The sequence below is a fragment of the Callospermophilus lateralis genome, chromosome 6 (assembly GCF_048772815.1).
Source record: "Callospermophilus lateralis isolate mCalLat2 chromosome 6, mCalLat2.hap1, whole genome shotgun sequence".
In the NCBI taxonomy this organism is placed as follows: domain Eukaryota; kingdom Metazoa; phylum Chordata; class Mammalia; order Rodentia; family Sciuridae; genus Callospermophilus; species Callospermophilus lateralis.
In genome coordinates, this window is record NC_135310.1 from 115,843,948 (window position 1) to 115,871,227 (window position 27,280).

At 39.3% G+C, this 27,280-nt stretch overlaps 1 protein-coding gene across 1 annotated transcript in view; it reads right to left on the minus strand.

Annotated features, from left to right (window-relative positions):
• Positions 1-27,280, minus strand: part of Dnah8 (dynein axonemal heavy chain 8) — a 275,799-nt gene that overhangs the window by 184,153 nt on the left and 64,366 nt on the right. Inside the window, exons 18-26 of the mRNA XM_076860182.1 lie at positions 20,530-20,665; positions 17,807-17,922; positions 15,632-15,738; positions 10,083-10,158; positions 9,011-9,206; positions 6,894-7,090; positions 6,205-6,331; positions 3,935-4,170; positions 1,988-2,092 (exon numbers count right to left, since the gene is read on the minus strand). Of these exons, the coding sequence (XP_076716297.1) occupies positions 1,988-2,092; positions 3,935-4,170; positions 6,205-6,331; positions 6,894-7,090; positions 9,011-9,206; positions 10,083-10,158; positions 15,632-15,738; positions 17,807-17,922; positions 20,530-20,665 (1,296 nt within the window). The remainder of the gene's footprint in view (positions 1-1,987; positions 2,093-3,934; positions 4,171-6,204; positions 6,332-6,893; positions 7,091-9,010; positions 9,207-10,082; positions 10,159-15,631; positions 15,739-17,806; positions 17,923-20,529; positions 20,666-27,280) is intronic.

A 27,280-nucleotide genomic window follows, 5' to 3' on the forward strand; every position in this document is an offset into this window, starting at 1 on the left:
GAAATAAAATGATAAAGATAGAAAGTAAAATGTTGGTTGTCAGAGGGTAGGGGAGGAGGAGGAAAATGGAGATGGTAAAGTATAAGATGGTAAATTTTATGTTATGTGTATTTTATACAGTTTTTATTAAAAAAAAAAAAAAAAAGCTTAGCACAAAGCTACCATAACCAAGACAGTATTGCACTGGCATAAGGACAGACATATAGAAACAGAGTAAAGCTAAGTCTGAAATAGGCCCTTCCATTAATAGGCAGTTGATTTCCAACAAGGGTGTCAGGATGATTCGTTGGTGAAAGAAAATTTTTGAAGTGCAATGTTGAGACAACTGGATAACCTTACACCATATATAAAAATTAACTCAGAAGGAATCAGAGACATTTATGGAAAATCTAAAATTATGAAATTATTATAATAAAACACGAAATCTTTAAATCCTAGTTGGGCCACAGTTTTCTAGACACAATACCAAAACACAGGCAACAGCAACAATAGGTAAAGTGGACTTCATCAAAATTAAAAATGTATGTGCTGGGCCTGGAGTTGCGGCTCAGTGGTAGAGCACTCGCCTAACGTGTGGGAGGCTCTGAGTTCGATCCTCAGCACTACATAAAAATAAGTAAAATAAAGGTATTGTGTCCACTTGCAACTAAAAAAATATTTTTTTAAAAAATGGATGTGCTTTGAAAAACATCACCAAGAAAATTAAATGATAACCCAAAGAATGAGAGAAAATATTTGCAAATCAGATAATAGGGTTGTATCCAAAATTCATGAAGAACTCTTACAGCTCAATTAATAAGAGCACAAGCTGGGTGCAGGGGTGCACACCTGTAATCTCAGCTTCTCAGGAGGCTGACGTAGGAGGATTGCCGAGTTTGAGGCCTGGGCAACTTAGCAAGACCTTGTCTCAAAACAAAATATAGGTCAGTGGTAGAGGGCTTGTCTAGCATGTGTGAGTCCCTAGGTTCAATCCCCAGCACCAAAAAAAATAAATAAACAAATGAATTAAAAATTATTAATTAATTAATTAAAAAGTACAACCCCATTTTAAAGTAAAAGACTTAAATTCATGTTTTTTTCCAAAGAAGATACAACAAATACCCAATAAAAGGGCCTTGTAAAAAGATGCCTAATATCATTAGCCATTGAGAAATGAAGTACTGGAGGGCTGGAGCTATAGCTCAATGACAGAGCACTTGCCTAGCATATGTGAGGCCATGGGTCGATTCCTAGTACTGCCACAAAAGAAAGAAAGGGGCTGGGGGAGAGGAAGAAAGAAAGAGAAAAAGAAAGGAAGGAAGGAAGGAAGGAAGGAAGGGAGGAATGGAGGGAGGGAGAGAGAAAGAGAAATGAAGTATCAGCACATGGAACAATATGTATGAACTTTGAAAATTCATGCACGTGAAAAGCCAGTCACAAAACACCACATGTTGTATAGTTCCATCTATATTAAATGTTCAGAACCACAAAAGGTATATCCACAGAGACAGAGAGAGGATTAGTAGTTGCCAGGGCTGGGATAAGAGGGAGAAAAGGGAGTGACTACTAATGGGTACAGAGTTTCTTGTGGGGTGATGAAAATGTTCTAAAATTAGATGGTTATGAAATTTTGTGAATAAAGTAAAAACCACTGAATTATCTATTTCATAATAATAAACCTCTACATATGGCATTGGATTATATCTCAATGAAAATGTTAATTTAAACAATTATGTAGCTGGGCATGGTGGTGCACACCTATAATCCCAGTGTCTTGGAAGGCTGAGGAAGGAGGTTTGTGAGTTGAAAGCCAGCCTCAGCCACTTACTGAGGTCCTAAGCAACTCTGCCACAGTCTTAAAATAAAAAAGGGCTGGGGATGTTGCTCAGTGGTTAAGCACCCCTGTGTTCAATCCTTGGTATCAAAAAGAAATAAAACAATTATGTTTTTAAAGTATGAAATATTTTTTAAATAGTGACTTTAAAATAATAATTAAATTTATACTTACAGCTTTGCTCTGCAATTTGTTGAAAGAATATCTCAAGGTATCAACAGCTTCTGACTCTTCCTTGGTTACTTCAACTTCAAATCTGTTTAAAATACCATAGGCCTCCTGCAGAGTACAGGTGAGTTCAGAAACACCACAAGGGGAAGCAATTGCCAAACAATTCAGATGCCTTCTAGAAACACTCCTACATCTTAGGAGACAGCAAATTCTACAAGAATGGTTTTCAAAATTAAAGATGTAGATAAAGCACATTTTGATTCTCACTGCCCACCACACAATGACTCCAGATCACAGGCTCTATAATCTGCATTTATTAAGCACTTATGTGATTCTGGTGGAAACATAGGCAGATCACACTGGGACACATTATCCCTTAAAATATCCCTACAGGGCTGGGGATATAGCTCAGTTGTTAGAGAGCTTGCTTTGCATGCACAAGGCTCTGGGTTCAATCCCCAGCACCACAAAAATAAATAAATAAATAAAATATCCCTAGAGTTCATTTCTGTCTCTCCCCTTGACCTTGTCCCAGTGTTACACAAGATAATTCCTCATACTCTACAGGGATTGGCTATAAAAGGAATAATGATGATGTAGGCATACTCCACAGAAAAGAAATTTGAATGATTCAAGGGATGGATGGGCAATTAGCTTTACCAAAATAATGTCAACCAAAGAATAAAGCTCATGTATTTAAGAAAAAATACATAACAATGTATTCAATCTTAAGGAGTATGTGTCAAGCATACAAAATTCCTAAATACTAAGATTATTAAAAGCAGTAGAAGTATGAAGTCCATTAGCTACCAAGAAGCATAAACTCCAAATGGGTCAAGAAAGCATAAAACAGTGATAAGCACTGGGCACCGAGAGGAGGCACTGGGAGTGCCAATTCCCCATTTCTTGGTAATAAGGGAAGGAGCACTTTGTCTCCAAAGAAAGTAGAAATCAGTGTTAAAACAAGTTAAGTCTAATTTTTATTATCATCATGAGTCAGAAATTGTAAGTTATTACTAATATTAGCCACAAAATACTTGTGATAGACAAAATATTAGCATTTCCCCAATGTTGTCCACATCCCAATCCCCCAAACCTGGGAATATATTACCAAAAAGGGGCAAAAGGCATTTTGCAATTGTAATTAAGGAGCTATCAATGGGGATATTATCTTAAATTAACCAGGTGGCCTATATAATCACAAAGGTCTATGTAAGGGAAAGAAGGAGGTAGGAGAGGTGGGAGTCAGAGAAGATCTGATGAGAGAGAAGCAGACATAGGAATGGTACCACGGGGTGCGGGGGAGGGAATGAGCCAAGGAGTGTGGGCAGCCTCTACAAGCAGAAAAGACAAGGAATGAACTCTCCCCTAGAGACTCCAGAAGGAAAATGGTCTTGCTGTCATATGAATTTTAGCCCCATAAGACCCATATTTGTACTTTTGGTCTCTAGAACTCTAAGAGAGTAAGTTTGTTCATTTTATACCATTTAGAATTTATAATCAGTGATTTGTTATAGCAGCAACAACAAACTACAGTGCATTTTTCTAAAATCATCCTTTCTTGATCTAAGTTCCAACAGTTTACTACTAAGCTTAGGTGGGCTACTCCCAGTGGTATGCCACTGCCATGAGTGAGACCTAAAACTGGTTTCTAAGGAAACCAGCCAAAGATATTTGGAAAACTTTCCTAACATACTGGGATTATATGGGAGGGGTGCAGCTATCCTTTTCCATGAAATATTAGTGCAGAATTATTGAAAGCTATCTAGCAAAGAACAGCATTACCTTTAAATACAATTGGTTATTAATAATTGTTGAAACTCCCCTAAAGACATCAACATCAGGAAAGATATTTCATAGATAAAAAGTGTTAACAAAATCTCCTTTCTAGTATGTTTCTATTTGGTGGGGGGAGGCATTTCAAAAAAGGAAAATGCAATAGTTTCTTACTTCAATTGGTCCCAAAGTCATGTCCATTTGGATTTCATTGTCCCGGATAGCAGACAAGGCTTCCATTGCAAATCTGACATCATCTAAATCACGGATAGGTCTAGATAACTTTTTCAAGTATTCATTGATAAATGCTATCATGTCTGACATTTTCTTTTTGTATTCTTCATTCAAATATCGACAGAGTAACATCTTCCATGCCTTAGCCTCAATTGATAAGGCTAATTTCAGTGGCTCTGATGAAGACCAAAAAGATTAAAATAGAATGTAACTGGCATTCTAAAACAACCCACTGTGTGTGTGATCTGGGCTTCTGTACTGCACTGACCCATTCAGTAGTCACCAATCACATGTGGCTATTGAACAGCTGAAATGTGGTTAGTCCAAATCAGATGCTCTAGCAGGTTAGTGAAGACTTAATTCCTATTCCCATGGAGGATGCTCAGCTGTGGAAAAGGCATGTGGGGGAAAATTTCCAAATCTCTGTCTCTGGCCACTCCATTAGCAGCCCTCACTCATTCCCCATTCTCCTCTAGGGAACCCCCCTCAGTGGACTGAAATCTATCCTTCAGCCTCCAAGCCAAGGACCAGTTTTCATGTTATTCTGCTCCCCACCTCATCTACCTGGAGAGAGCATTTGTATACCCCGCACCCTGGCTGACTGTCCCAGGCCAATCCTGATTTACGATGGATCAATCAGAGACCCTTCTTGAGAGTTTGGAAAGAGAATGGAGAAGGAGCCACATGGTCTGGGAAACAGAAAAAGTGAGAGGGAAAAAGAAATGAGAGGCAGAGGGATACTCCTCAGCCCTGGTCCTGGCCTCGCAGGTTCTGAAGGTCCAGCTGCATCTTGGACTCCAGGAGACACGCTTTTTTCCTTTACATAGTTCAAGTGGAGTGCTGTTTCTTGAAACCCCAACAGCTGGAATCTACCTTCTCAATCCTCAGCCACGCTTCCTTCCTCCCCAGCTCTGCTGAGTTTGAAACACAGTCCCCCCACCCCCAACTCCCAACAGCAGAGGGGTGAGATTCTACCTCAGACCCCCGTCAGGGCCTCTCTTCTCATTTCTCAGGCCCAGAAATTCAGCCCCCTCCCCTTTCTTTACAGCAAGTGTCACCTTTCCAGTGTTTAGTTTCCTCTGTCCAGAAACAAGCACCCTGGTCCACCATAGCACTGTGACTACGACTGTTTTTCATATTAACGATCACAGCATCAACCATGATGAGGAGACATTAGCAATTTTAAAATTTGCTGTACACACAGTTTCCAAAATGCTGCAGTAGGAGGTCTTGTGATTAATGCCCCTAACGTACAGCTCCTCATTTCCAGCTAATTAAGGCCCTCTAGTCTGTATGGGTCTTCCCCAGATTAAGTCCTTTCTTGGCAGATATACTATGTAATACATACTGAGCACCCACTGTTGGCCAGGGACTACGATAATGTCTCACAGAAGGCATTTAATGAAGTGGAAATGGAGGTTAAAGTAGTCAAGTAACCTGAGGAGTCAAACCCAAGGGCCACAGTCAACGCTGATTACCTGAGGGCAGATCTGAAAAGCTACTGAAGGTGGATAGTTGGGGTAATAAATATCAACTGATACTGAAGTCTTCCCACACAGTCAAGACAGATTCACTGTCCTGTTACCATGGTTAACCATTTAGTGACCAGTTCAAACCGGAGACCCACTCACCTCAGAGGTCTGCAAGTCACTCAGGGTGCCTCCTTCCTAAATGCCAGCTCATCCAAAGGGACACTCCAGTAAAGCAACCAACCAACCAACAAGTCTCACCTGAGTAGGTGAGCATCCTCCTACAGATGAGCTTAACCTAGACCCATAACCCTTGAACTCCATGCTGAGACCATTGGACAGTCCTCTGGGGACAGTGTGCCTGATCATCACTGTGCTCCCTCACCATAGTAAGCACAGTCAGCTCGGGGTTTGTATCTCACATACTTAAATGATTGTCACATCATCCCAGGATGATGGATTTCTCAAGGGACTTCAAACTGATTTGACCCTTGTCTCATGTACACCCTCCTCACAGTCACCTAAAAGAGATTGTCACCTGCTGTTTTAGTTGTTCAATAGCGAGCTGAGGAATCCACCTACGCTATGTGTACATGTATGTGAAGAATACGGATGGTCTGGAATTATTTAACATTTATAACATGATACCAAGGAAGCTTCATAGTGCTTGCTGTAAAATAGCATTTCATGTGAACATGCAAATACATCACATTACAAAAATTAAAAAAAAATTTTAATTACCTGTATGCAATTCAAGTGCACCTACAACAATAATAGGCTTCAACTCATCAATCTCCTGTTCGAAAGTAGCATAGTGCAGAATTTCTGATCTGATTTCAGTCAGAGAAGGGTTGTTAGCCAAAAATTCCTGCAGTAGGCAACAGTTAATTTTTATTTATTTTCTTAACAGTATCAATCTTATACTTGTAATCACTAAATTAAAAACTTGCATTTATTTATGCATTTGTATACTATATGTGTTCTGGGGCCAGTGGCCTGGGAAAGTACAGGATATCCTGGTAGTCCTGGGAGAGTGAAGGAATTTCACACCCTATGGTGAATAACCAGTTTTATTCAGAGTTCTTAAGTTTCCTTAAGTCTCCTGAATTAGGTCTATTTAGACCCAGTCATCGAGGTCTAAATAAAAGTGACACACACTTGAATACATGACCTCTAGACAGTGCCTGGCACACAATGGGCACTCAGTTTTTAAGGGAATTCAATGAAATCTGTCAGAGCCTCATTATTATTAATTGCCTCCGACTATCAGTGAGAGAATTACCACCAGCCACAACCAGTCAGGTGCTTGTTACTTATGGGTTCTGAGCCTCTGCTCATGAGTTCCTGTCGTTACCACTGTCTTCATGATCCCCCTCAAGCATTAAGAGACCAACAGAGCACAAACAACATCCCAAGTAGCAGAAATACACCTTCACTTTCATGTCTCGGTCCTCTGTCCAGAGAGCCTTGTACTTGTCAAAGTCCTGCAGGGCCTCCTGGGCCACCTTTCTTAAGGAATTCACAGAGGAAGAAAGCAGGAGGACCAGCTTGGAAATATCCTTGTGCTCCGCCACGCCTGGGTAAAAATTCTTCAACTTCCTCGCAGGAATAATCTCTTCAAAAGATCCTGAAAGCAGAGGTTTTCACACTCTAGATAAGTTCTGTGTTCAATTTTAAATATTATCAATTTTAGTACTCATAGGGTTTTTCCAAATAATTAAGAGTTGTTCCAAGTAATTGGGTGATACTGTCTTGCTGTCTTCACTCCTCATATTGTGTCAGATTTTGAGGTCTAGATTTCTTTAACCTGGAGAAAATGTGTTACTCAAGGGGAGAACTAAAAGACACTGATTTAAGCCCTCTGAAATTTAGACAGGTACAGTGGCATACACCTGTAATCCTAGTGACTCAGGAGGCCAAGACTGGAGGACTACAAGTCCAAGGCCAGCCTGGCCAATTTAGCAAGGTTCTAAGCAGTTTAGAAAGGCCTTGTCTTCAAAAAAAAAGGGGGGGAGGCGGCTGGAGATTATATCTCAGTGGTTAAGCACCTGTGGGCTCAACCCCAGTACCAAAACCAAAAAGTTTAAAGTCCTTCAAGGAAAATTTAAAAGAATTGGAATTGCTACTGCTACCCCAGAAAAGAGCACAGTGGTTGAAGGAGAGAGACCACATTTACTACCCAAATGACCTTGGACCAGTTATTTCATCTTCATGACTACCCTCATGAAGATCAAGCAAGACAGATACTGTCTGTTGTCAGTGAAGCATCTGGTACACACAGGTCATGCAAAACAATTAACCACTGCTATAAACATCCTCCAGCAAAACACAAATTTGATCATGTCACTGCCTTGACTGAGATCCTCAAAGACTCTCCATCCACCAAGAAGAATCTTTACTAATACTTTAGTTTGGCCTGTACAGAAATTTACTTTTTTTTTTTTGGGGGGGGTACTGGAGAATGAACCCAGGAGTGCACTGAGCCACATCCCCAGTAGGGCCTCACCAAGTTCCTGAGACTGGCTTTGAACCTGGGATTCTCCTGCCTCAGCCTCCTGAGCCACTGGATTACAAGCATGTGACACCACACCCAGCAGCAATTTAATTTTTAAAAAACAGTCACTAACAATTAAGAATCATGACATTCACATGAAATTCCAGCATCTCTCTTTAAATTTCCAGCGTCTCTCTTTAAAGTGGCAAAAATTTGTAGTATGAGGCCCATTTTTCTGCATGGTTACAATCAGCTAAAGCTCAATGGTGTGCTGATTTACCACAGTCCTCAGGAAGCCCATTTACTACTTTATTTTGTCTGATATTTAATCAGAATTGAAGCAAAAGAAAATACAAGAGACTGGCTTAATTAACTAAATAATATTGGGATATGCCTTGGAAGTCCAATCCTTTTCCTTGCTGAGAAGAATTCCACTATATAAGTAAACCATGTTATTTTGATGTATTCACCAATTTTCAGATATTGTTTTGTTAACAATTTGGAGTTATTACTAATAATACAGCCCAAATATCATGGTGAAAGTAAAATTAGTGCTAAGGTTTAATTTTTAACTTTTAAGATGAACTAATTTTTCAGACTACCTTAATAGAACAGTGATTAAAAACCTTTATTCATCCATGACCAAAAACCAGGAAAAAAAAATAGCTACATGCTATATTTTAGGTGAAAGATGGAAGAGCACCAGTTTTTTAATGCAAAATTTAACCAAGAAACATATTAAAATAACTTTTCTTTAAAAACCTATATGTTGGGCTGGGGATGTGGCTCAAGTGGTAGCGCGCTCGCCTGGCATGCGCTGGGCACTGGGTTCAATCCTCAGCACCACATACAAATAAAATAAAGATGTTGTGTCCACCGAAAACTAAAAAATACATATTAAAAAATTCTCTCTCTCTCTGTCTCTCTCTCTCTCTAAAAAAAAAAAAAAAAAAAAAAACCCTATATGTTGTCAAACCACAGAAGAATCAGAAAGGCTATGTAATAATGGTTACAATCCTAAGATTCTATTTCTCTGAGATTTAACTTTCTTACTGTCTTCCCTCTTCAGCGATTTTCCTGGGCTTGGGTGATTCAGGTCGGTAGTGGTCCGAGTGGGGCTGGAAATAGCAGACTTGATGTGGCGGACCTGCTGCTGTCCCCAGTGAGCCACACCTCTGCTGACCTCCAATGTTAACTGGATCATTCGGTTAATGGCTTGCTGAATGTCATCCAGACTAGGAACCATTACCTGTGGAAAGAAGCAGCCAGGACACAATAATACCAGCACAGACCATCTACCCCTCCAAGTCTCAGCATCCGGTTTCCCATGGAGTGGGCAAAGCTTTGGCTGGCCCTACAGAAGGCCGCTTTAAGGATGGGCTGCAGACTTTCTCCATCCTGCAGTTCTCCCATTCCATCCATTCCTGCGAGCCAAAAGGTCGAATGTAGTCCTCTTCACCCTCTGCCTGTGAGCATGACCAGATGCAGCCGAAAAATGTCAACTACACGTTGGAATGTCCATGGAACAGAATGACAGAGGTAGCTAGGTAGTGACCTCAGCCCTTTGAACTGCATCAGATAAGCTAAGAAGCCATCCTTCAGGAGGCTGAGCCACACATATGTGGAGTTAGGTGGCACACAGGCTGCTCCTGCCTGGCATCTTGGTCATTCTATGTGGCTTGGAGTTCCAGATGCCAATAAACAGCTGGGGTAGTTGTAGAGATAAGCTGTGGGAAGGCTCAGGGGATACATGGTGCTCAGGACATGGGCTTATTCTTCTATTCTGCCATTCATGGGTTGCTTCACAGTGGTGAGTTGGGGTAAGGACTTCCATGATGCTTTTATTTTAGTGATTTAGTGTCCAAAGTAAGAAAACTCCAGGTGATTTGTAGGACATCTAACAACTGATGGCAAAACAAATACTGAACTGTTTCACCAGGCTTCAAAGCACCATGAGCTATGCAGAAGTAATTTTTAATATAGATATAAAGGATAACATTTTTATTTTTGTAAAAGAGAAAGTAAAAAGATGAATAGGACCAAGATGGTCCTCTAAATGAAAGTTCAGTTCTAATACTACACTTCCTAAATACATTGCCAAAATATCACTGTATTTAATACTTACCACATTAGGGATTGCAAGATGTACTTCGGTTTTTATAAAGGAAATGATATCTTCTGACCGCTTTCGTCCATAAGGGCTGTAATAAGATGGACATTAAGCTGATGAACTTTTGCCTGAAATTTCACAAATAGCTTGTTATGCTCCAAGTTTCCATACTAGAAATAAAGCCCATTTTCAAAACACTAAATTACTCCCAGAGAGTGTTACTTATAATAGAGCCATAAATTGTAGAGAGCTAAGAAAACACAATGATTTAACAGTATTAGAAGCAAAATGTTAATCTCACAGACACTTTCTAGTATTTGAATGTTTCTCGCGCAGTATCCATTTAATAATATCCACGCAGGGCAGTCCTTGTTCTCTGCCCAGTGATGCTGCAGCCTGAGATCAGCAACAACAAGCATGTACCTTCACAGATGTTGTTATGTACACATTTCTAAAAGACTGAACAGGAGGTTTCTGGTTGAGGTTTTCCAAAAAGTGCTTTTTAAAACAGTACCACTACCCAGCAACTTAGGAGGCTGAGACAGGAGGATTGCAAGTTCCAGGCCAGTCTTAGCAACTTAGCAAGGCCCTCAGCAACTTAGTGAGATCCTGTCTCAAAATAAATAAAAAGGTCTGGGGATGTGGCTCAGAGGTAAAGCAATCCAGGTTCAATCCCTAGTACCAAAAAATAAATAAGAATCAAAAAACTAAAACAGTGTCACTCATGCACAGACATACAGACATGTGTCTAGCAATGAAGGACACACCCAGAGCTACAGATAAGTTTGGCTCTCTTCCTATGCCTTGACCACCATCCCCATGCCAGGCAAAAATATTTAAAAAGCAAACTTTCTGTCACTATTGAAAAACACCTCCACGTGCAAGTACAAGCTGACTGGGGGAGGGGGTCACAAGAAACACTGACTCTGAGTTCAAAAGCAGAGACCTCACTTGGAGCTATCTAGGCCAACATCAGTGGTTCCCAGATTCACATATTCCTAAAAGGAACTCTCTGAACTAAAAGCAAGCAAGCAAACAAATGGCTTCTAATTCATGGTGTCCCTCTGAAATTTAAGATGCAGCAATAAAACCAGGGGATACTGGAATACAAAGGTTACTATTTCGAGTTCCCTAAATAGAAACAAGCAGCCAGAGAATACATCCTAGATCATTCAGTAACTTATTTAGCAAATCAGGGGGTTGGCTCAAGGAGGTCTCCAAAATTTTAGATGCAAACTACAAAGAGATAGAAATGACTTAAAGAAAAGGGCAGAGGAAGGACCACGATGAGTAACATCCATTGAGTGCTAAACGTATGCCAGAAACTTTCCATCAATTAACCCATTTCATCCTCGAATTCACTCTGCAAAGCAGATACTATGATAATTATTCCTATTTTATAGATGAAGAAACTAAGGCAGAGAGAGGCTAAGGAATTTACAGAGAGTCTCTCAGCTCAGGAATGCTTCACTACCTAGATCCAGGTATGAATCCTACACAGTTATGGCAGGAGGATCTCAAATTCAAGACTAGCCTGGGCAACATGTGGAGATCCTTCCTCAAAATAAAAAAAATTTTAAAAGAGCTGGGCATGTGGCTCAGTGGTAGAACACCTTGCCTGACACACATGAGGCCTTCGGTCCAATCCCTGGCACTGCCCAAAATAATTTAATTTAAAAATAAAAAGGACAAGACTGGGGATATAGCTCAGTGGTAGAGTGCCCCTGGGTTCAATCTCTAATACCACACACACACAAAAAATGAAATTAAAAACAGAAACTCACTCCAGATAAAACTAATAGTATAGTGGTATAAAAAGTCTAAAATAAGTACACTGAGAATGTTCAAAGAGATAAATAAAAGCTGTCTCCCAGAGAAAAAAATTAAAAATAGAAAAATTGCTAACTAAGGAAAAAATGATATAATATTTGGAGGATAAGAAGGAAAGTATTTATCTAAATATTTAAAATGCAGTAAACAACATAATCTCTAGAAAAGATACAGAGGTCCTTGCCCATAATGTAGTTCACAAAGGCAAAAGCAGTATGTATGTATGTGTGTATATATGAATGGCAGAGTAGTGAGGAGACAGGAAGGGCAGGTTGAAAGGCCCCAGCATATAAGATGACCACTTGCCCAGTGGACCAGGGGAGTCCCCTGTTAACTCTGACCTGGCACCTCATCTGGATATTCACAAAAGTGTCCTAGTTGGAACAAGAAATTGTATAGTCATTGTTCAATATTCAATTAATAGGCATTCCAGAAGAAATCAATGAAGGAATGTCCTAGAAGAAATGACTAAAGAGGAAATTGGTGAGATTTTTCCAGAATTGAGGGAAGCCATGAGCCCTCAGATAGGAAGTGCTCTGTGTGAACAAAGCAGAACTAGTAAAGACAAATCCACCCAGGGTCAGCAAACTGCAGAAACATCAAGGATAAAAAAAGAATCTTTGGTTAGGCACACTGCAAACATCTCATCAGCAGACAACATGGATCAGGAAAAAAAATGAAGAAATACTTTCAAAGCACTGAGAGAAAAACTAACAACAAAGGCATTTTCAGACATACAAAGAAAAATAACAGAATTCACCTCTCACAAATCCTCGCTAAGGAACAGGTGGTATACAAAGCATACAAAGAATCTGGGGATTTTATAAAATATGCCAGTAAATAATAAATTATTTTTGAGTGTTACAAAAAAAAAGACAAAACTAAATCATCAAACTGCAGTAGTCATACAGGCATAGTACAGTAAGTAAAGCCTGCACAGGCCCTTGTAGTCAGAAATAATTCAAGGAAACTGCAAAACTACAGAAAGTCTTGTGCTTTAAAAGCAAAATGTGTGCATTCTAGATTCAAAGACAAAAGATATAGGATAAAGATATATAAAATGTATAGAAGGCATTATAAATAGAGTTGTTTTGTTATTGTTGTTTTGTGTGGTTTGGTTTGATTTGGTTTGTTTGCAGGACTGAGAACTGGACCCAGGGATGCTCTACGACTGAGCCCCATCCCCAACCCTTTTTATTTTTTATTTTGAGACAGGTTCTCACTAAACTGCTGAGACTGGCATCAAACTTAAGATGCTCTTGCTGAGGCTCCCTGAGTTGCTGGGATTACAAGTGTGTACCATCACACCTGGTGAGAATTTATTTTAAAAGACATAAATTTCACCTCTTTTTCTAAGATGGTTAATTTTAAATATTTTTTGTAATGGCTAATTTGAATTGTGAATTTGATTGGATTAAGAGATGTCAAGGATTAAGAGGGTTATGGGTGTGTCAATGAGGGGTGTCTAGGAATGACTGACATGTGGGATAGCCAACTGAAATGGAGACCCTCCCTAAGCATGGGCAGCACCAACCAAAAGGTTGATGGCTTGGATGGAATAAAAGTTGGAAAACAAGGAAGTGATGAACCCGTCGAATTCCATCTTAAGACTGGGAGCCACTCCTCACCAAGTCATGAAAAGTTAATTTCTGTTTTACTACAAATTACTTCTATTTCTAAACTTGCTTGGAATGCCTGCCCATGCCTTGAACTCACCCATGCCTGGCTTTCCCTGACCAGATAACAACCCTCTCTGAAATCTTAGCAGCACCTCATAAATTCTGGCTTTCCCTGACCAGAAAACAATCCTCTCTGAAACCCTAATGGCACCTCATAAATTCTGATGTTGGGATCTAAATTTACTCCCTAATTTGAAATGTTGAACCATTTAGGTCATTAACCTACTATCTGCCTTTGTATTATGTTTTTCAAAATCCTATTATCTGTAAGTTCTCAAGACATCCCCTTTTTACAACTTTTTGTGCGATAAAACCATGCTGCTATAGATTTGGGGTACTGTCCTGTAACCCACGGATTTCGGGAGAGACAGTCCTGGCCAGTCAGAATTACAAGCTTGCTTTAATTTGATTTAAAATTGGAGCCGGTGGTCTTTGCAACGTGATTTAATAGAAGCAGCAGCAGATGCAAGCTCTTTTTTTTTTTGAATGGGTTCTTGATTGCTCCTGCAGTCATCTAAGGATACAGGACTTTCACTTCTTCATTCTTCCAAAGTGGATTCTCCAGAAGCCTTTGGTCTCAGACTAGGGTAGCACCATTGATCCGTCTTGTTCTGGAGCTTCAGCCTTTTGAACTGCGCAGCTAGTGGTTCTCCCAGCTCTTCAGCCTGCAGAGGGCCACTGTGGACTATCCAGCTTCTGGTTGCATAAGCCAACCTAATAAGTCCCCCTTTTATAATTATATTTCCTCTTGATTCTGTTCCTTTAAAGAACCCTAATATATTTTTTAAACTAAGCAAAAGAAAAATGAAAATTAATAAAGAAATAAAAAGGTAAGGGGGAAAGAGTAAAAGAGAATATCATGCTTCTCCATGTGGTCAGGGATGATGATGATCAAGCTAAAGCACAGGCTTGATGTGATCAAATTGTAACGCTAAAGAGACCATTCCTGCAACAGTGTGGGAGACGGATTTGAGAGGTAGAGAAAAGGACACGGGCAGCACCCAGTGACCCCCCGCAATTAGAGAAGATATTTGCTTTATTATTATTAACAAAATAATATATTGCAAATATTTATTACTTTATCCACTCCAATAAAAAAAGGCAGGCTGGGCTGGGGTTGTGTCTCAGTCGTAGAGTGCTTGCCTAGCACCTGGAAGGCACTGGGATCAATTCTCAGCACTACATAAAAAAATAAAGTTATCATGTCCATCTATAGCTAAAAACATTTTTTTAAAAAAAGGGAAGAAGAGAACAACCCTTCAAAAACAAAAAGCAGGCAGAAAACCCCACAAACTATAAGGAAAAGACAAATAGTTCGTAAACACATGAAAATATAGTCAATCCCATCAGTAACCAAGAAAATGAGAATTTAAATCCTGATGAGATGCCGTTTCACACTCTGTGTTAGTAAGAATTTCTAAAATGAAAAATATTGTTTTCAAGGATGAGGAGCCACGGACCCTCTCACACTATGCATTGCCTGGTGAAGTGAGCCATGCATGCACCCTAGGACCCAGGAGATCAGCTCTTAGCAGGTGCAGCAAGAGGCAGATACTAGAGGGCTCAGAGGTGTTTTATTCATAACAGCCCAAGCTGGAAACAACCCAGGGACCACCACCAGCGGAACAGATAACAGATTGTGCACGCTCCAACTCCACCAAAGTGAAATAAACTGTAGCAACACAGATGAATCTCAGAAAGTTAATGCTGAGCACAAGTCAAATACAGGCAAAAGGCAATGACACATTGATTGGAGGTAGAAACAAGTGGTAAGCTCTAAAGAAAACCAAGACCAAGACCAAGTGCAGGAGAGCTGGGAGAGGACCAGTCAGGGAATGCCAATCTTCTCGATCTTGGCCTGGGTGACAGGAACATGGTTGTTTATTCAATTACAGTTCTTGCAGTATTATAGGGATTTTTTTCAAACAGCCTTTTAATGGATGCTTTATTTTAAATTTTATATTTTTTAAAATTAATAAAAATTAAAATAATGTTATTAGAATCATATTATTATAGGGAGTATTATCAGACATAGTTAGCATATTTTCAACTTGCCTTGCAACAAATATTCTTCTTTTCATTGTATCCAAAGATAACCGTGTAGCTTTTTGAAGACTGTCCAGTAGTTGATGAGAGAAAAAAGCAAAGACCTCTTTACATTCCTGTAATAAGAAATCATGTTAAATTTCATACCCCAAAATAAACTTCCATCATCCCCAGAACAATGACACATATTAGAAGTTACATGTGAAAGGCGAGAAATAATATACTATGCAATTTCAATGACACTATTTAAATAAAGGTAATACTAAATTCCTTGTCTGTTTTTTTTTTTTTAGGCAAAAAACATTACATGAAAAGTGTGCTTGCAGCCAGGTGTGGTGGTGCCCACCTGAAATCCTAGCTAATCAGGAGGCTGAGGCAGGAGGATCACAAGTTTGAAGTTAGCTTGGGCAACTTATAGTGAGATTCTATCTCAAAATAAAAAGGGCTGAGGATGTAGCTCAGAGGTAGGATGCTTGCCTACCATGTGTGAGGCCCTCATAAAGAGAGAGAGGAGAGAGAGAGAGAGAGAGAGAGAGAGAGAGAGAGAGAGAGAGAGAGAGAGAGAGACTAAGAGAAAAGAAAAATAAAGGAGAGCGTTTTGCAAAAACACCCTATCAAACCAGAATGACTGACTCAAAATATGAAATTCAAAAACAGTTTATTTAAAATCATCCTGGTTTGCTCAACACTGAATCATTCACCCAACAAACCTGAAGCACTTGAGTGTTGTGTACTTCTCAATGCTGAGGGGCGTGGGCACAGGTGAAAGATGCATCTCTATCATCAAAATGTTCAGCATGGTTTGAGGTGGGTGGTGAACCCCCAGGGCTCAGCAAGCCCTCTACCTCAGCCCCCAGCCCCATCTGGCTCACACATCAGGGTCCAGATTCTGACTATTCTGCCCCCTGGGGGGAAGTAAGGTTGAGTTGGGTTGGAAGAGTTATTAGGAAGGAGTGAAAAAGAATTTCAAGCTTCTCCATGTGGTCAGGGGTGATAATGATCAAGCTAAAGCACAGGCATTGATGTGATCAGATTGTAATGCTAGAGAGATGATTCCTCCAATGGCGTGGGAGTCGGATTTGAGAGGTAGAGAAGACAGCACAATGCAGCTCCCAGTGACTCCCACAATTAGGGGTCTCTACTGGGGCTCAGTCTTGTTTTAAGACCCCCTAATCTGGTATCAAAGGGAATGCAACTGCTAACGAGGGTTCACTGAGATGGGATGCACTTTTTCTGTTCAGCTGACTTCTGCCTGTTGTTAAACTCATTGTTAAAGGCTTCCTGGTGCGTGGTACTGCAAATTCTAAGCTAAAATCTAGACCCAGTAGGGAAGCATCTCCCAATCAGTGTGTGATCTCGTCATTGAGCAAGAAGGCAAGTTTATTACAGTTAGAATTTATTTCCAAAACTGTATTACAGTATGTAAAAGTAGGTAAGAAAAAAGAATGAAGAGAGGGTGGGTATGAGGGATTAAAAGAAAACTGCCAGGAGGAGTAGAAAGCAGGAACGTGTGAGAGTGGCCTTCAAAGTTGATAGGTGACCATGAGAGAGAAACCCCCTGCCTCCTTTTCAACCTTCACCCTCACCACAATGTGACCATTTGCCCATTCAATCTGTTTCTCCTGCTGGGAGAGGCCACGGGTCATCCATAGTGCAATCCCTGGGCCCCAAGTGAATCATTATCAGGACATGGGATACAGACAACTCAATTAAACCCAATAACAAAGACAAAGTTCCACACTAAGTCAAATGAATGGGTGCTATAAGTTGCATTTACTATGTAAGAAAACATGGCCAGACCACAATGGAGGAAGATCCTATAGAAACTGTAACAGACAAACCTCATCAAAAGTTAGTGATAGGGAGCTGGGGTTGTGGCTCAGCGCTCGCCTAGCATGCCTGAAGCACTGGGTTCAATCCTCAGAACCACATAAAAATAAAATAAAGGTTATTGTGTCCACCTATAACTAAAACAATTAAAAAAAAAGTTAGTGATATTGGGGAGAACCTTAAGGATTACCTGATCTTACAATGTGCAACTGGAAATTGTATTTTCTGGAATCTGTTATAAATTAGGCATAGGTTAGTTTCAGAACTGCATGGAAGAAGCCCCCTTTGGGTTACGTATAATCCAATGAGTCGTAATTCCATGAAATCTGCAAGAGGTTGTTTCACAGTAAATACCTTTTTAAACTCATCCTCTTTGTCATTAGCATCACCCTCGGTCACCAAATTGGACTCGTAATCATTGCCTTCGCCCTCCTCCATTTCACTTCCAAAAACAACATGTTTCTGGTGTTCTATGGATAGAAGACAAAACAAAAACATAGTATGTGAATTCTTCAGCATTAGTTTATTCTATGTGGCAAAACCTTCTTAGGAAGCTCATTTTTTAAAGCTGTTAAAGACTTACTTTTATCTTTCTTACATTTACATATTTTTTTGCATTTGTTCCTATAGGAGTGTCATCCTCAAATTCAATTAAACCATGAATCTCAGTAGAATCATCATTTTACTAAGAAATATAATTCTGTCAATATACTCTTTTTTAAAAATAATTTTTTGGTTGTAGTTGGAAACAATACCTTTATTTTTATTTGTTTTTATTTTTTATGTGGTGCTCAGGATGGAACCCAGTGCCTTGCACATGCTAGGCGAGTGCTCTACCGCTGAGCCACAACCCCAGTCCCTGTCAACATACTCTTAATGGTCTAGAATTAAGACAAGTTTTAAGACAGTTTTACATATTATGTTTCTTAATTATTTGTTCACCTGTTGAATTTTCTAACTTAATGAAGATTTATTTTTAATTTTTGATACTTGTGATTAAAAAAAAATGGTTAAACTAAGTGAAGACTTCTTGGAGCAAAGACAGCATGCTGTGCATTCTCATCTTAGGCTCAGAGCATCTCAACCTCAGCACTACTGATATTTGGGGCTTTGTTGTTAAGAGCTATCCTTTAGGATATTTAGCAGTATCCCTGGCCCCCTACCCAATCCTCTTAGAATGGCACTTGCATGAGTTTTCTGCTTGACCAGAATGTTCTCTCATTCCAAAAAGCCATAGTTCAAACATAGATGCCATAGTTCAAACATGTTGATCTGTAGATCACCCTTTTAGGCAAAGCTATCTCTTCAAGTCTCCTTCAAAACCTCAACACTAATCAAAATGGATTCTACTGTCACGTATAACTAAAAGGAACCAATAAAGTTTTTTTAAAAAATCACATTGGAGCTGAGCACTGTGGCACACACCTGTAATCCCAGCAGCTCTAGAGGATGAAGCAGGAGGATGGCGAGTTCAAAGCCAGCCTCAGCAACGGCAAGGCACTAAGCAACTTAGTGAGACCCTGTCTCTAAATAAAATACAAAATAGGGCTGGGGATTTGGCTCAGTGGTTGAGTGCCCTGGTAACCCCCCACAAAAAATAATCACATTGTACATCATCATATGTGCAAATACGTGTCAATCAAAAATTTTAAAATATAAACAAAAGAGACCTTTTCTATGTCTTTTCCTGAAATAGAAATAATTTAATCTGCATATTGCCTCATGAATATTTGAGGACATTGACTATAACTTCTTGGTCAAAGAATCAAAGTGTGTATCCACCTTATTAAGGTTAAGAAGATAATTGGCAATTGGCAAAAATAGATAACATATCTTTTATTAAAAAAAAAAAAAATCCACACTAAGTTGGTGACACAGCCATGAGCCAGTAAGTGGCCTGCCTCACACAAAGCCAACCTCCCACTATGTCACTGAGCAGGGGATGGTGGGAAGAGCAAGTATCTAGGCAAATACAGGGATCATGACTGACACATAGACAAGTCCCCATAAAATATTAACAAGTAAATCCTCAAGTTACAATTTTTTACCTAGACAGTTCTTATTTTGAACTGGAAAACATAACTTCAAAACAAAATATCTATTTCCCTTCAAATGTACCCAAAGATTCTAAATATCTAGGACAGGGCAATCTGAGCAATACTAAAAGTTCCAGATTCTTAAACCACAATTAGGAAGCAGGAAGCAAAGATCTCTTCCTGGGAATCTTTTCTTAAAATCCTCTGCCCCTGCTAGAGAAGATCAAATTCAGCAGCTTGTTTTGGAGGGGCTTATTTACATATATTTACTAAAATTATTAAAACTTTGAACTTCATTGAGGGAATGAAATTCTGAAATTGGGAGGACTGGAAATGGAGTCAAAATCATTTCAACCTCTTTAAATAATCCAGGCACCTTGTCATACAGATTTTCCTCAGCAAAGTGAATCAGGATGATGAGGGCTTTGGCAAAGTCAAAAAGAGTGAAGCAAAGCTTTGTACGTCTTTTGTTAACCACAGGGTAGGAGGTGGGAGGAAGACCTGCCAAGGTGTGATCTTTGATTTCTTGGGGGTACACTTTCCACTAGGTCCCATTTACCTGTACCCTGACACCGTTCTGAGGAAGAAGGCGCAGCTGGTACCATTCAGAGAAAGATCTAGGGGGAAAATATCTTGAAACTTAGTCTTGCCCAAATAAAGTTTTCTGGATTCATGAGAATTTTAGATTTTATCCTTGTCTGGTTTATTTTTTTAAAAAAGTAAAATGAATCAAAGGATCAAAATGACATGATTGATTAGAATGCTATTCAAAAAGAAAAAGAAACACAGCAAGCCTGAGGGTGTAACCATAACCTGCTTAAACGGTTGGTCCTTGGTTGGCATCTGGGAACCCTGGATTTCAGAGGTTGCCACTATTTCCTAAGTGACAAGAGAACTCACAGAGCCTAAACTATACAAAAACACAGTTTATGATGGACACCTGCTTTGGAGTCCTGAATTTTGCTACCTGCTAAGTGGAAGGTGCTCATATGAAGACACATCTGTAGCTCTCATGACTCAAAAATTAACTAGTGAAATTACCTGGTACTGGTTTTATTGCTTTCCCAGTGTATTTAACTTCATAAATTTGCTCAAATATTAATATAAGTTCTCTGACAGCTTCTTCCACATGCTTACTTTTGTGGTTTAGAATATCAGCCCACTCTCTCGTGTACGTCTATTAAATAAAGAAATGACTATTAATTTTCAGATACCTAAAAGTGGTGAAAAATTATTAATATGACTTTATTAATTTTAATAATTAATTATACTTTATTTATTATATTTATTTAATTAAAATTAAATTGGTGGTTTAAATATTTATTAATATTTGTTAATAAAATCATTTATTAATATTTATTAATATTAAATGCTTGGATAAATATTTACTTAATTAATAAATAAATAATTAGATGTTTGGGTGAATATTTAGTTAATAAATAAATAATATGACTATTAATTTATGAAAATATAATTAAGTTTACTTAAAAATAACTAGAGGGGTTGGGAGAAGAACTCAGTAGTAAAGCATTTTCCAAGGATGTTCAAGGCCCTGGGTTTGATCCCTGGTACCACAAATAAATAAGTAAGATAATGTTGACCATGCTTTATGTTTCAGATCTAAAATTGCCTGCCACCCAAAGCACAGATGGTAAGGTCCAAGCAAAAGATGACAAAAAAAATATCTATTCTTTTTTTAATATTTGACTCAATCACACCCATAAATCTAGAACAGAAAGACATTGCCAAAAGTTGAAAATGAGATATGGTATGAAAGGTACAATCCAAAGTGTTACATTGAGAATTGAGTGAGGTAAAGTTTTTAATTAAACATGGTGCTGTATGCCAGGCATTGATTTAAGAATTCATATGTTTTAGCTAATTTAATTAAAGGACATCCTCTAGTAATAATTAACATTATGGTCTCTATTTCACAGAAAGCCAAGGCTCAGAAGTTAAGAAATTTGCCCAGGTCACCCAGTAGGTGGTAAGAATAAGAGTTTGAACTCATCTTTGATTCACAAAGTCTGTGTTTTGCTTTTCTGACCTTTTCCAATAGCCAGAAAAGGGTTTAATGAAGAAGTTGAGAACGAGTCAAACTCAGAAAACTGGCTCATAAAATTGAATAAGGCTTTGAACATATCAAACAATATCCCTGTATTTTATAAAAGAGTCAAGTAAATGGTAGCTGTCAACTTGGACCTTCAAAACCACTATGAGGGGCTTGGGTTGTAGCTCAGAGGTGGAGCGCTTGCCTAGCAGGTGTGAGGCACTGGGTTCAATTCTCAGCACTGCATACAAATAAATGAGTAAAATAAAGGTCCATTAACATCTAAAAAAAAAAAAAACCACCATGAGATGCCACTTTACACTCACTCTGAGGGCTATAATCAAAAAGACAGAAGACTGTAAGTGCCAGTAAGGATGTAGGGAAACTGGAACCCTCATAACCACTGATGGAGCCACTTTGGAAAACATTATGGCAGTTCTTCAAAAGGTTAAACAGAGTTTAAAATATGACCCAGTAACTCCACTCCTATATATGTACCCCCCCAAAAGAAAACATGTCTACACATAATGGTTATAAACAGCATTATTAATAGCAGCCCAAAACTGGAAATGACCAAATATCTATCAACTGATAAATGCTAAAAGGTGATACATCATACAATGCACTATTGTTACTGGAATAAAGTCTGGGCTGCCCACAACTCACAGGCCAATATTCGGGACACAAGAGTTGATAGGAAGGAATTAGATTTATTCAGGGGCTGGCATCTTGGAAGACGGAGGCACTGTCGACCTCAAAGCTCCATCTTGGGAGGTCAAGGAGTTTTATAGGGAGGGAAAGGAGGAGCAGGACAGGAAGGCCACAAGAGCAAGGCCTTTGTCATCTAGGCTGTGTATCTCCTATTTCTCTGGGGTACTCTAGCATTGAAATGGACCTCAACCTCCTGCGTCTACCTTCTGTAGTTCTTTTCAGCAAGATAAAGACACATTGATTTACCTGCTTTGTGTTAATTGATGCATAGAACTAAAGACTAAGGAGGGGCATTATCAAGGTCATCACTTGTTCTAGGTTCTGTAAATCTCAAGAAAAATTTAGCAGCAAACATCTTAACCATTTTGGAGGACTTCCCTTTAGAATTTAGTATGATGGGGATATAATGCTCACAAAAGGATTAGGGAGGGGCAACAACCTTAAGGAAGAGATAAAGAAAGGACATTAGCAAAAGAAACAAAATTCTGACACTTGTGACACTGGATGAACTGTGCTAAGTGAAAGATGCCAATTAAAAATGTTCTAAAATTCACCACAGTGATGGTTGTACAGTTCTGAATACTCTAAAAGACATTGAGTTATACAGTTTGCATGGTTGAGCTGCAAGGCTTATAAATTTTATCTCAATAAAGCTGTTTAAAAATAATAATTAGTGCCAGAAATATTTTGAACCAGAAATTAGGGGAAAAAATTAACCGGAGATGGGAAAGTGAAGGCAGCACGTGTGAGGAATTGGAGGAGTTTGGTTGTGAATGAGAGATGAAGGGTAGTTTTTGTGGGCAAGGAAGAGGTGAGGGTATATTGGACTGCTGGTGGGAAGGATCCATTCAGTAGTACAAAGTTGAAGATATGGAAAACAGGGGACTAGTGGAGCAAAGTCACCAAGAAGGGGTGTTAGATAGCTATTTCGTGTTGTGACCAAAAGACCTGACAGAACAGATGAAAGTGGCATGTAAAGTTCATTCTGGCTCACAGTTTCAGAGATTCAGTGCAGGGTGAATCAACCTCATGCCCTGGGCCCAAGGTGAGCAGATCATGGTGGAAGACAGTGGTGGAGGAAAACAGCTCAGAACATGGCAACCAGGAGAGAGAGCACACTCTGCTCACCAAGGACAAAATATGTTACCCTCAGCCATATCCTACCCGCCTACAGTAAGCACCTAGTGGATTCACCCACTGGTTAGCTTACACTTCTCACAATCTGATCATTTCACCTCTGAAAACTCCTGCGTTGTCTTACACATGAGCTTTTGGGGGACACCTCATCTCTGAATCATGACAGAAGTCAAAAAGGCATGAGATCTTGAACCTATTTGGAGGATCTCAATTTTGAAAGGAGGCAGGAACTTTCTCCATGGAACCAGAAGAAAGAAAAGATGGATACAGGAGCAGTCGACAATGCAACTGTAAAAAGGATTAATATGCTTTAATTTATAAACCTATAAATAATCTCTGCCACTCTGTCAAGGCCATTTGCAGCCTGACACCCATTCTCCACGCTTCTCTGCCCTTCTCTGTGGAGTGGGAAGCTAACTACTTGACTCCCTTAAACTCCAGCTGGGTTTGAGAAGACAGGAGAGCTGGAGGAGAGACAGTGACAGGTTTTCTTTTCTACTCCCTCCTTGCTTAGAAGCTGCATCTCGGTTCACAAAATGGTTTGAAACTACTGTTTGACCCAAACTAACTTCACCCTAAAAAATTAATGTATATCATTTTACAAAACTGATTTCTGCTCAGAGACCTACCTGGTTTGCCCTGTCCTTAACAAATTATATTCTGCCTTCACTTCAATGGTCCTGCCCAATGGTAGGTTTGTACAAAGGCAGTTCAAGCTTTGCTAGATCTTGAGATTACTCCAGGGCAAGTGACTGCGACATACTGATTTGCAAAGGTGCTTTTCAAAGTTCCACTTCCTGCATCGTGACTTATAGCATTGAGACTTTCCACTTATTTAACAATAACACTTTTTAAATTGTGTCATCAATACAAACACAACATTCATACTCAGTCACTTATTCTATCCCAGTTTGCTCCATTTGTGTGGTCTCTTTCTATGCATGTAAAAGTTCTTTGTTCTTGTACTCAAAGTAAATTATCTTTGGTAGCATGAGTTTTCCCTCCTCAGCAACTGATGGTGTCAAAATAGTTATAAATACATCACGTGAGAAGATGATTTCATTATAAATGGGACAAAAGGAAGGAAACCAACATAAAAATTCCCCTACTCTTTTGAATTGTTTGTATGTAGATAAGATCTGGTATTAAATGCATGTAGTCAAATTCTAGGAATAAAGTTCATATAGTCAAATTCTAGGATTAGAGAGAAGAAAGTGGCAGGCAGAAAATTATTCCCAAGCGGAAATAGGACACTTCTTTGGAAAATTTCAATTGCTGTGAAAAGACCCATACAGCATTTAAAGAGGTTCTCCCTCCTTCAAAAACATGTAATTCAGGGAACACAGCAGACGGGGAGTATCCTAGGTTAATTTTACAGGTGACTGGAGAGCTGAAGCAGAGATTCAGGGTGCTCTGAAGGGAGGTCTTTCTTGGAGATGAAGGAATGAAACTCTAATATAATAGTGTATTTGAAATAAAATATGAAAGGAGAAGCAATTAGAAACACCAGGAAAAATAAAAAGCTTAGAAGAAGATATATTACACACATACGACATAGCTCTGCATTAGCCATGTTGACACAGGCATAAAAAAGTGTTGCTATTTACAATTACTGTTTAACTGAAAACAATAATGAAACTATTTTGAGGAAAAAAAAGGGAGGACTGGTAAAGGACAAGGTGAGAAAGGTACTTATTAAAGTAGGAAGAAAATAATGTACAAATTTGCCAACTCAAGAAATAGTACCCTCCAGTATGTTTCTTAAAGATGAAGAAATAATTATGAGAAATAAATAAAAGTTAAAAAAAAAAAAAGAGTGTCTTGGGAGCAATAGAAAACTCTAGATAGGGCAGAGGGGTAGGAGGGGAAGGGAGGGGGCACGGGGTTAGAAATGAAGATGGAATGTGATGGACATTATTATTCAAAGTACATGTATGAAGACACGAATTGGTGTGAATATACTTTGTATATAACCAGAGATATGAAAAATTGTGCTCTATATATGTAATCTTGTAAAGCATTTTGCTATCATATATAAATTTTAAAAATTAATTTAAAAAATAGGTGTCTTTCCTAGCACCAGATTGTGATCCCCTATAATGAGTAAACTATGCTATTAACATGGACCAAACACATTTGTGTCTTTCCACCATTTGTTGAATAACAATAAATTCATTTCACTTTCATTGGTTGTAATTCACGGAGTACCTCTGGGTCAAAGCCAATCATAAGCCAAGCAATCAAGGTTCTTTTATTCAAATATTAATAACTATAACACTCAAATCACTCACTACACTTCACACAGTGGGTTACAGAAAGGCTAAGAAAGGGTTAAGGTGGCCACAGGGTTCCAGGAGGCTGCACAGAAAGCAAAAGCAGACAGCAAATACAAACCCAAGAGTCCCTGCAGGTGGCCAGATTAGATTAAGACTGCAACCCTGGACAGAAAGCCATCCTTGGTCTTCTCAAAAAGGACACCAACAAACCAAAAAAACTTACCCAATAATGATAAAACTTACCCAATGATAAAACTTACCCAATAATGATAAAAGGATCAAACAACCAGGAAGATAAAATCATTTTACTGCTGAATAAACTAAGACTAAGAACAGGATATTAAAATGGATTGTCCAGTACTGTGATGGCCAAAGCTGAGAACAAGTGATTTTAAGCTCCTACACATTAGGAAGAAAGCACATCTTAAAAGGTAGTGCCACTGTCCACCTTGAGGTTACAGAGGGCAAGCCCACTCACTGGTAGAGATTCAGTAGAGATAATGTGAGAACCTGTCCCTCTAGAATTTGGAGGGCAGGGAGAGACTGACCCATGCCTAAGGAGTTCTGAGGCTGGCAAGCTGCCCTAACCCCTGAAGGCAGAGGTGACCTGGGGAGAAGAAGCTGTGCCTTCAAAAAGAGAGAGGGCCAAAGCCCCCATTTCCCATGGGTCAGACTGCACCCTGGACAGGAAGCCATCCTTGGTCATCTCAAAAAGGACACCAGCAAGATGATCCAAACCAGCACAGCAGACACAGTGGAAGCACAAGGTAGGCAGGAAAGGGAAGGGAAAAAAAAAAGAGCTCAGTTAAAGACATTACTGAGTGCTTTTGAAAGAGACTGTGTTAGATATTAAGGCCCCAAAAACGAGTAAACAGGGTTCTATCTTTGCACTTTCGAGTCAATGAAGAGTAAACGATTATCCAAACAATTTCAATATAATGAGATGCTAAGGAGGTTAGAGATTTTATCCTGTAAGAACTAGATGTCATTGCCACTGAAGGATTTAAGTAGCAAGAGCTTCACGATCAGATATGGTGGCATTATGGATGCATATGATGGGGTCACATACAGAAGCAGAGAAACCAGCTAGATCACAACATCAATTGCAAACAAGCTTCGGGGGCCCAACCAAAGAAGTGGGCAGTAGGTACAGAAAAGAAGAGAGAATTCAACTAAAATCTGAGTAAGAGGCAAAACATGGCTTAGCCTTAAGAAATAGAGGTAAGGGCTGGGGTTGCAGCTCAGTGGTAGAGTGCTTGCCTAGCATGTGAGAAGCACTGGATACAAATAAATAAAATCACAACTAAAAAAATTAATAATTAAAAAAAAGAAAAGAAATGGAGGCAAGGAAAGGTGATAATTCCCAGGTTTCTGAATGACTTAAAGGGAAAGTTTGTTGTGGTTTAAACCATGAGGGAAATGATACAGCTCCAGGAACATGCACAGAGGAAGAGGAATCAGGAACCACTGGCAGAGCCCCAGGACACCAGTGCTGGGTGGAGGACATTAGTAAAATGATGTCTAGGGAGTGGCCACGGCTTGAGCTATTGGAGCCATATTAGCCTTTGGAGCTGAGGATGTCCAAAACAAGGATGTCCAAAAAATGCTACAGGCCCAG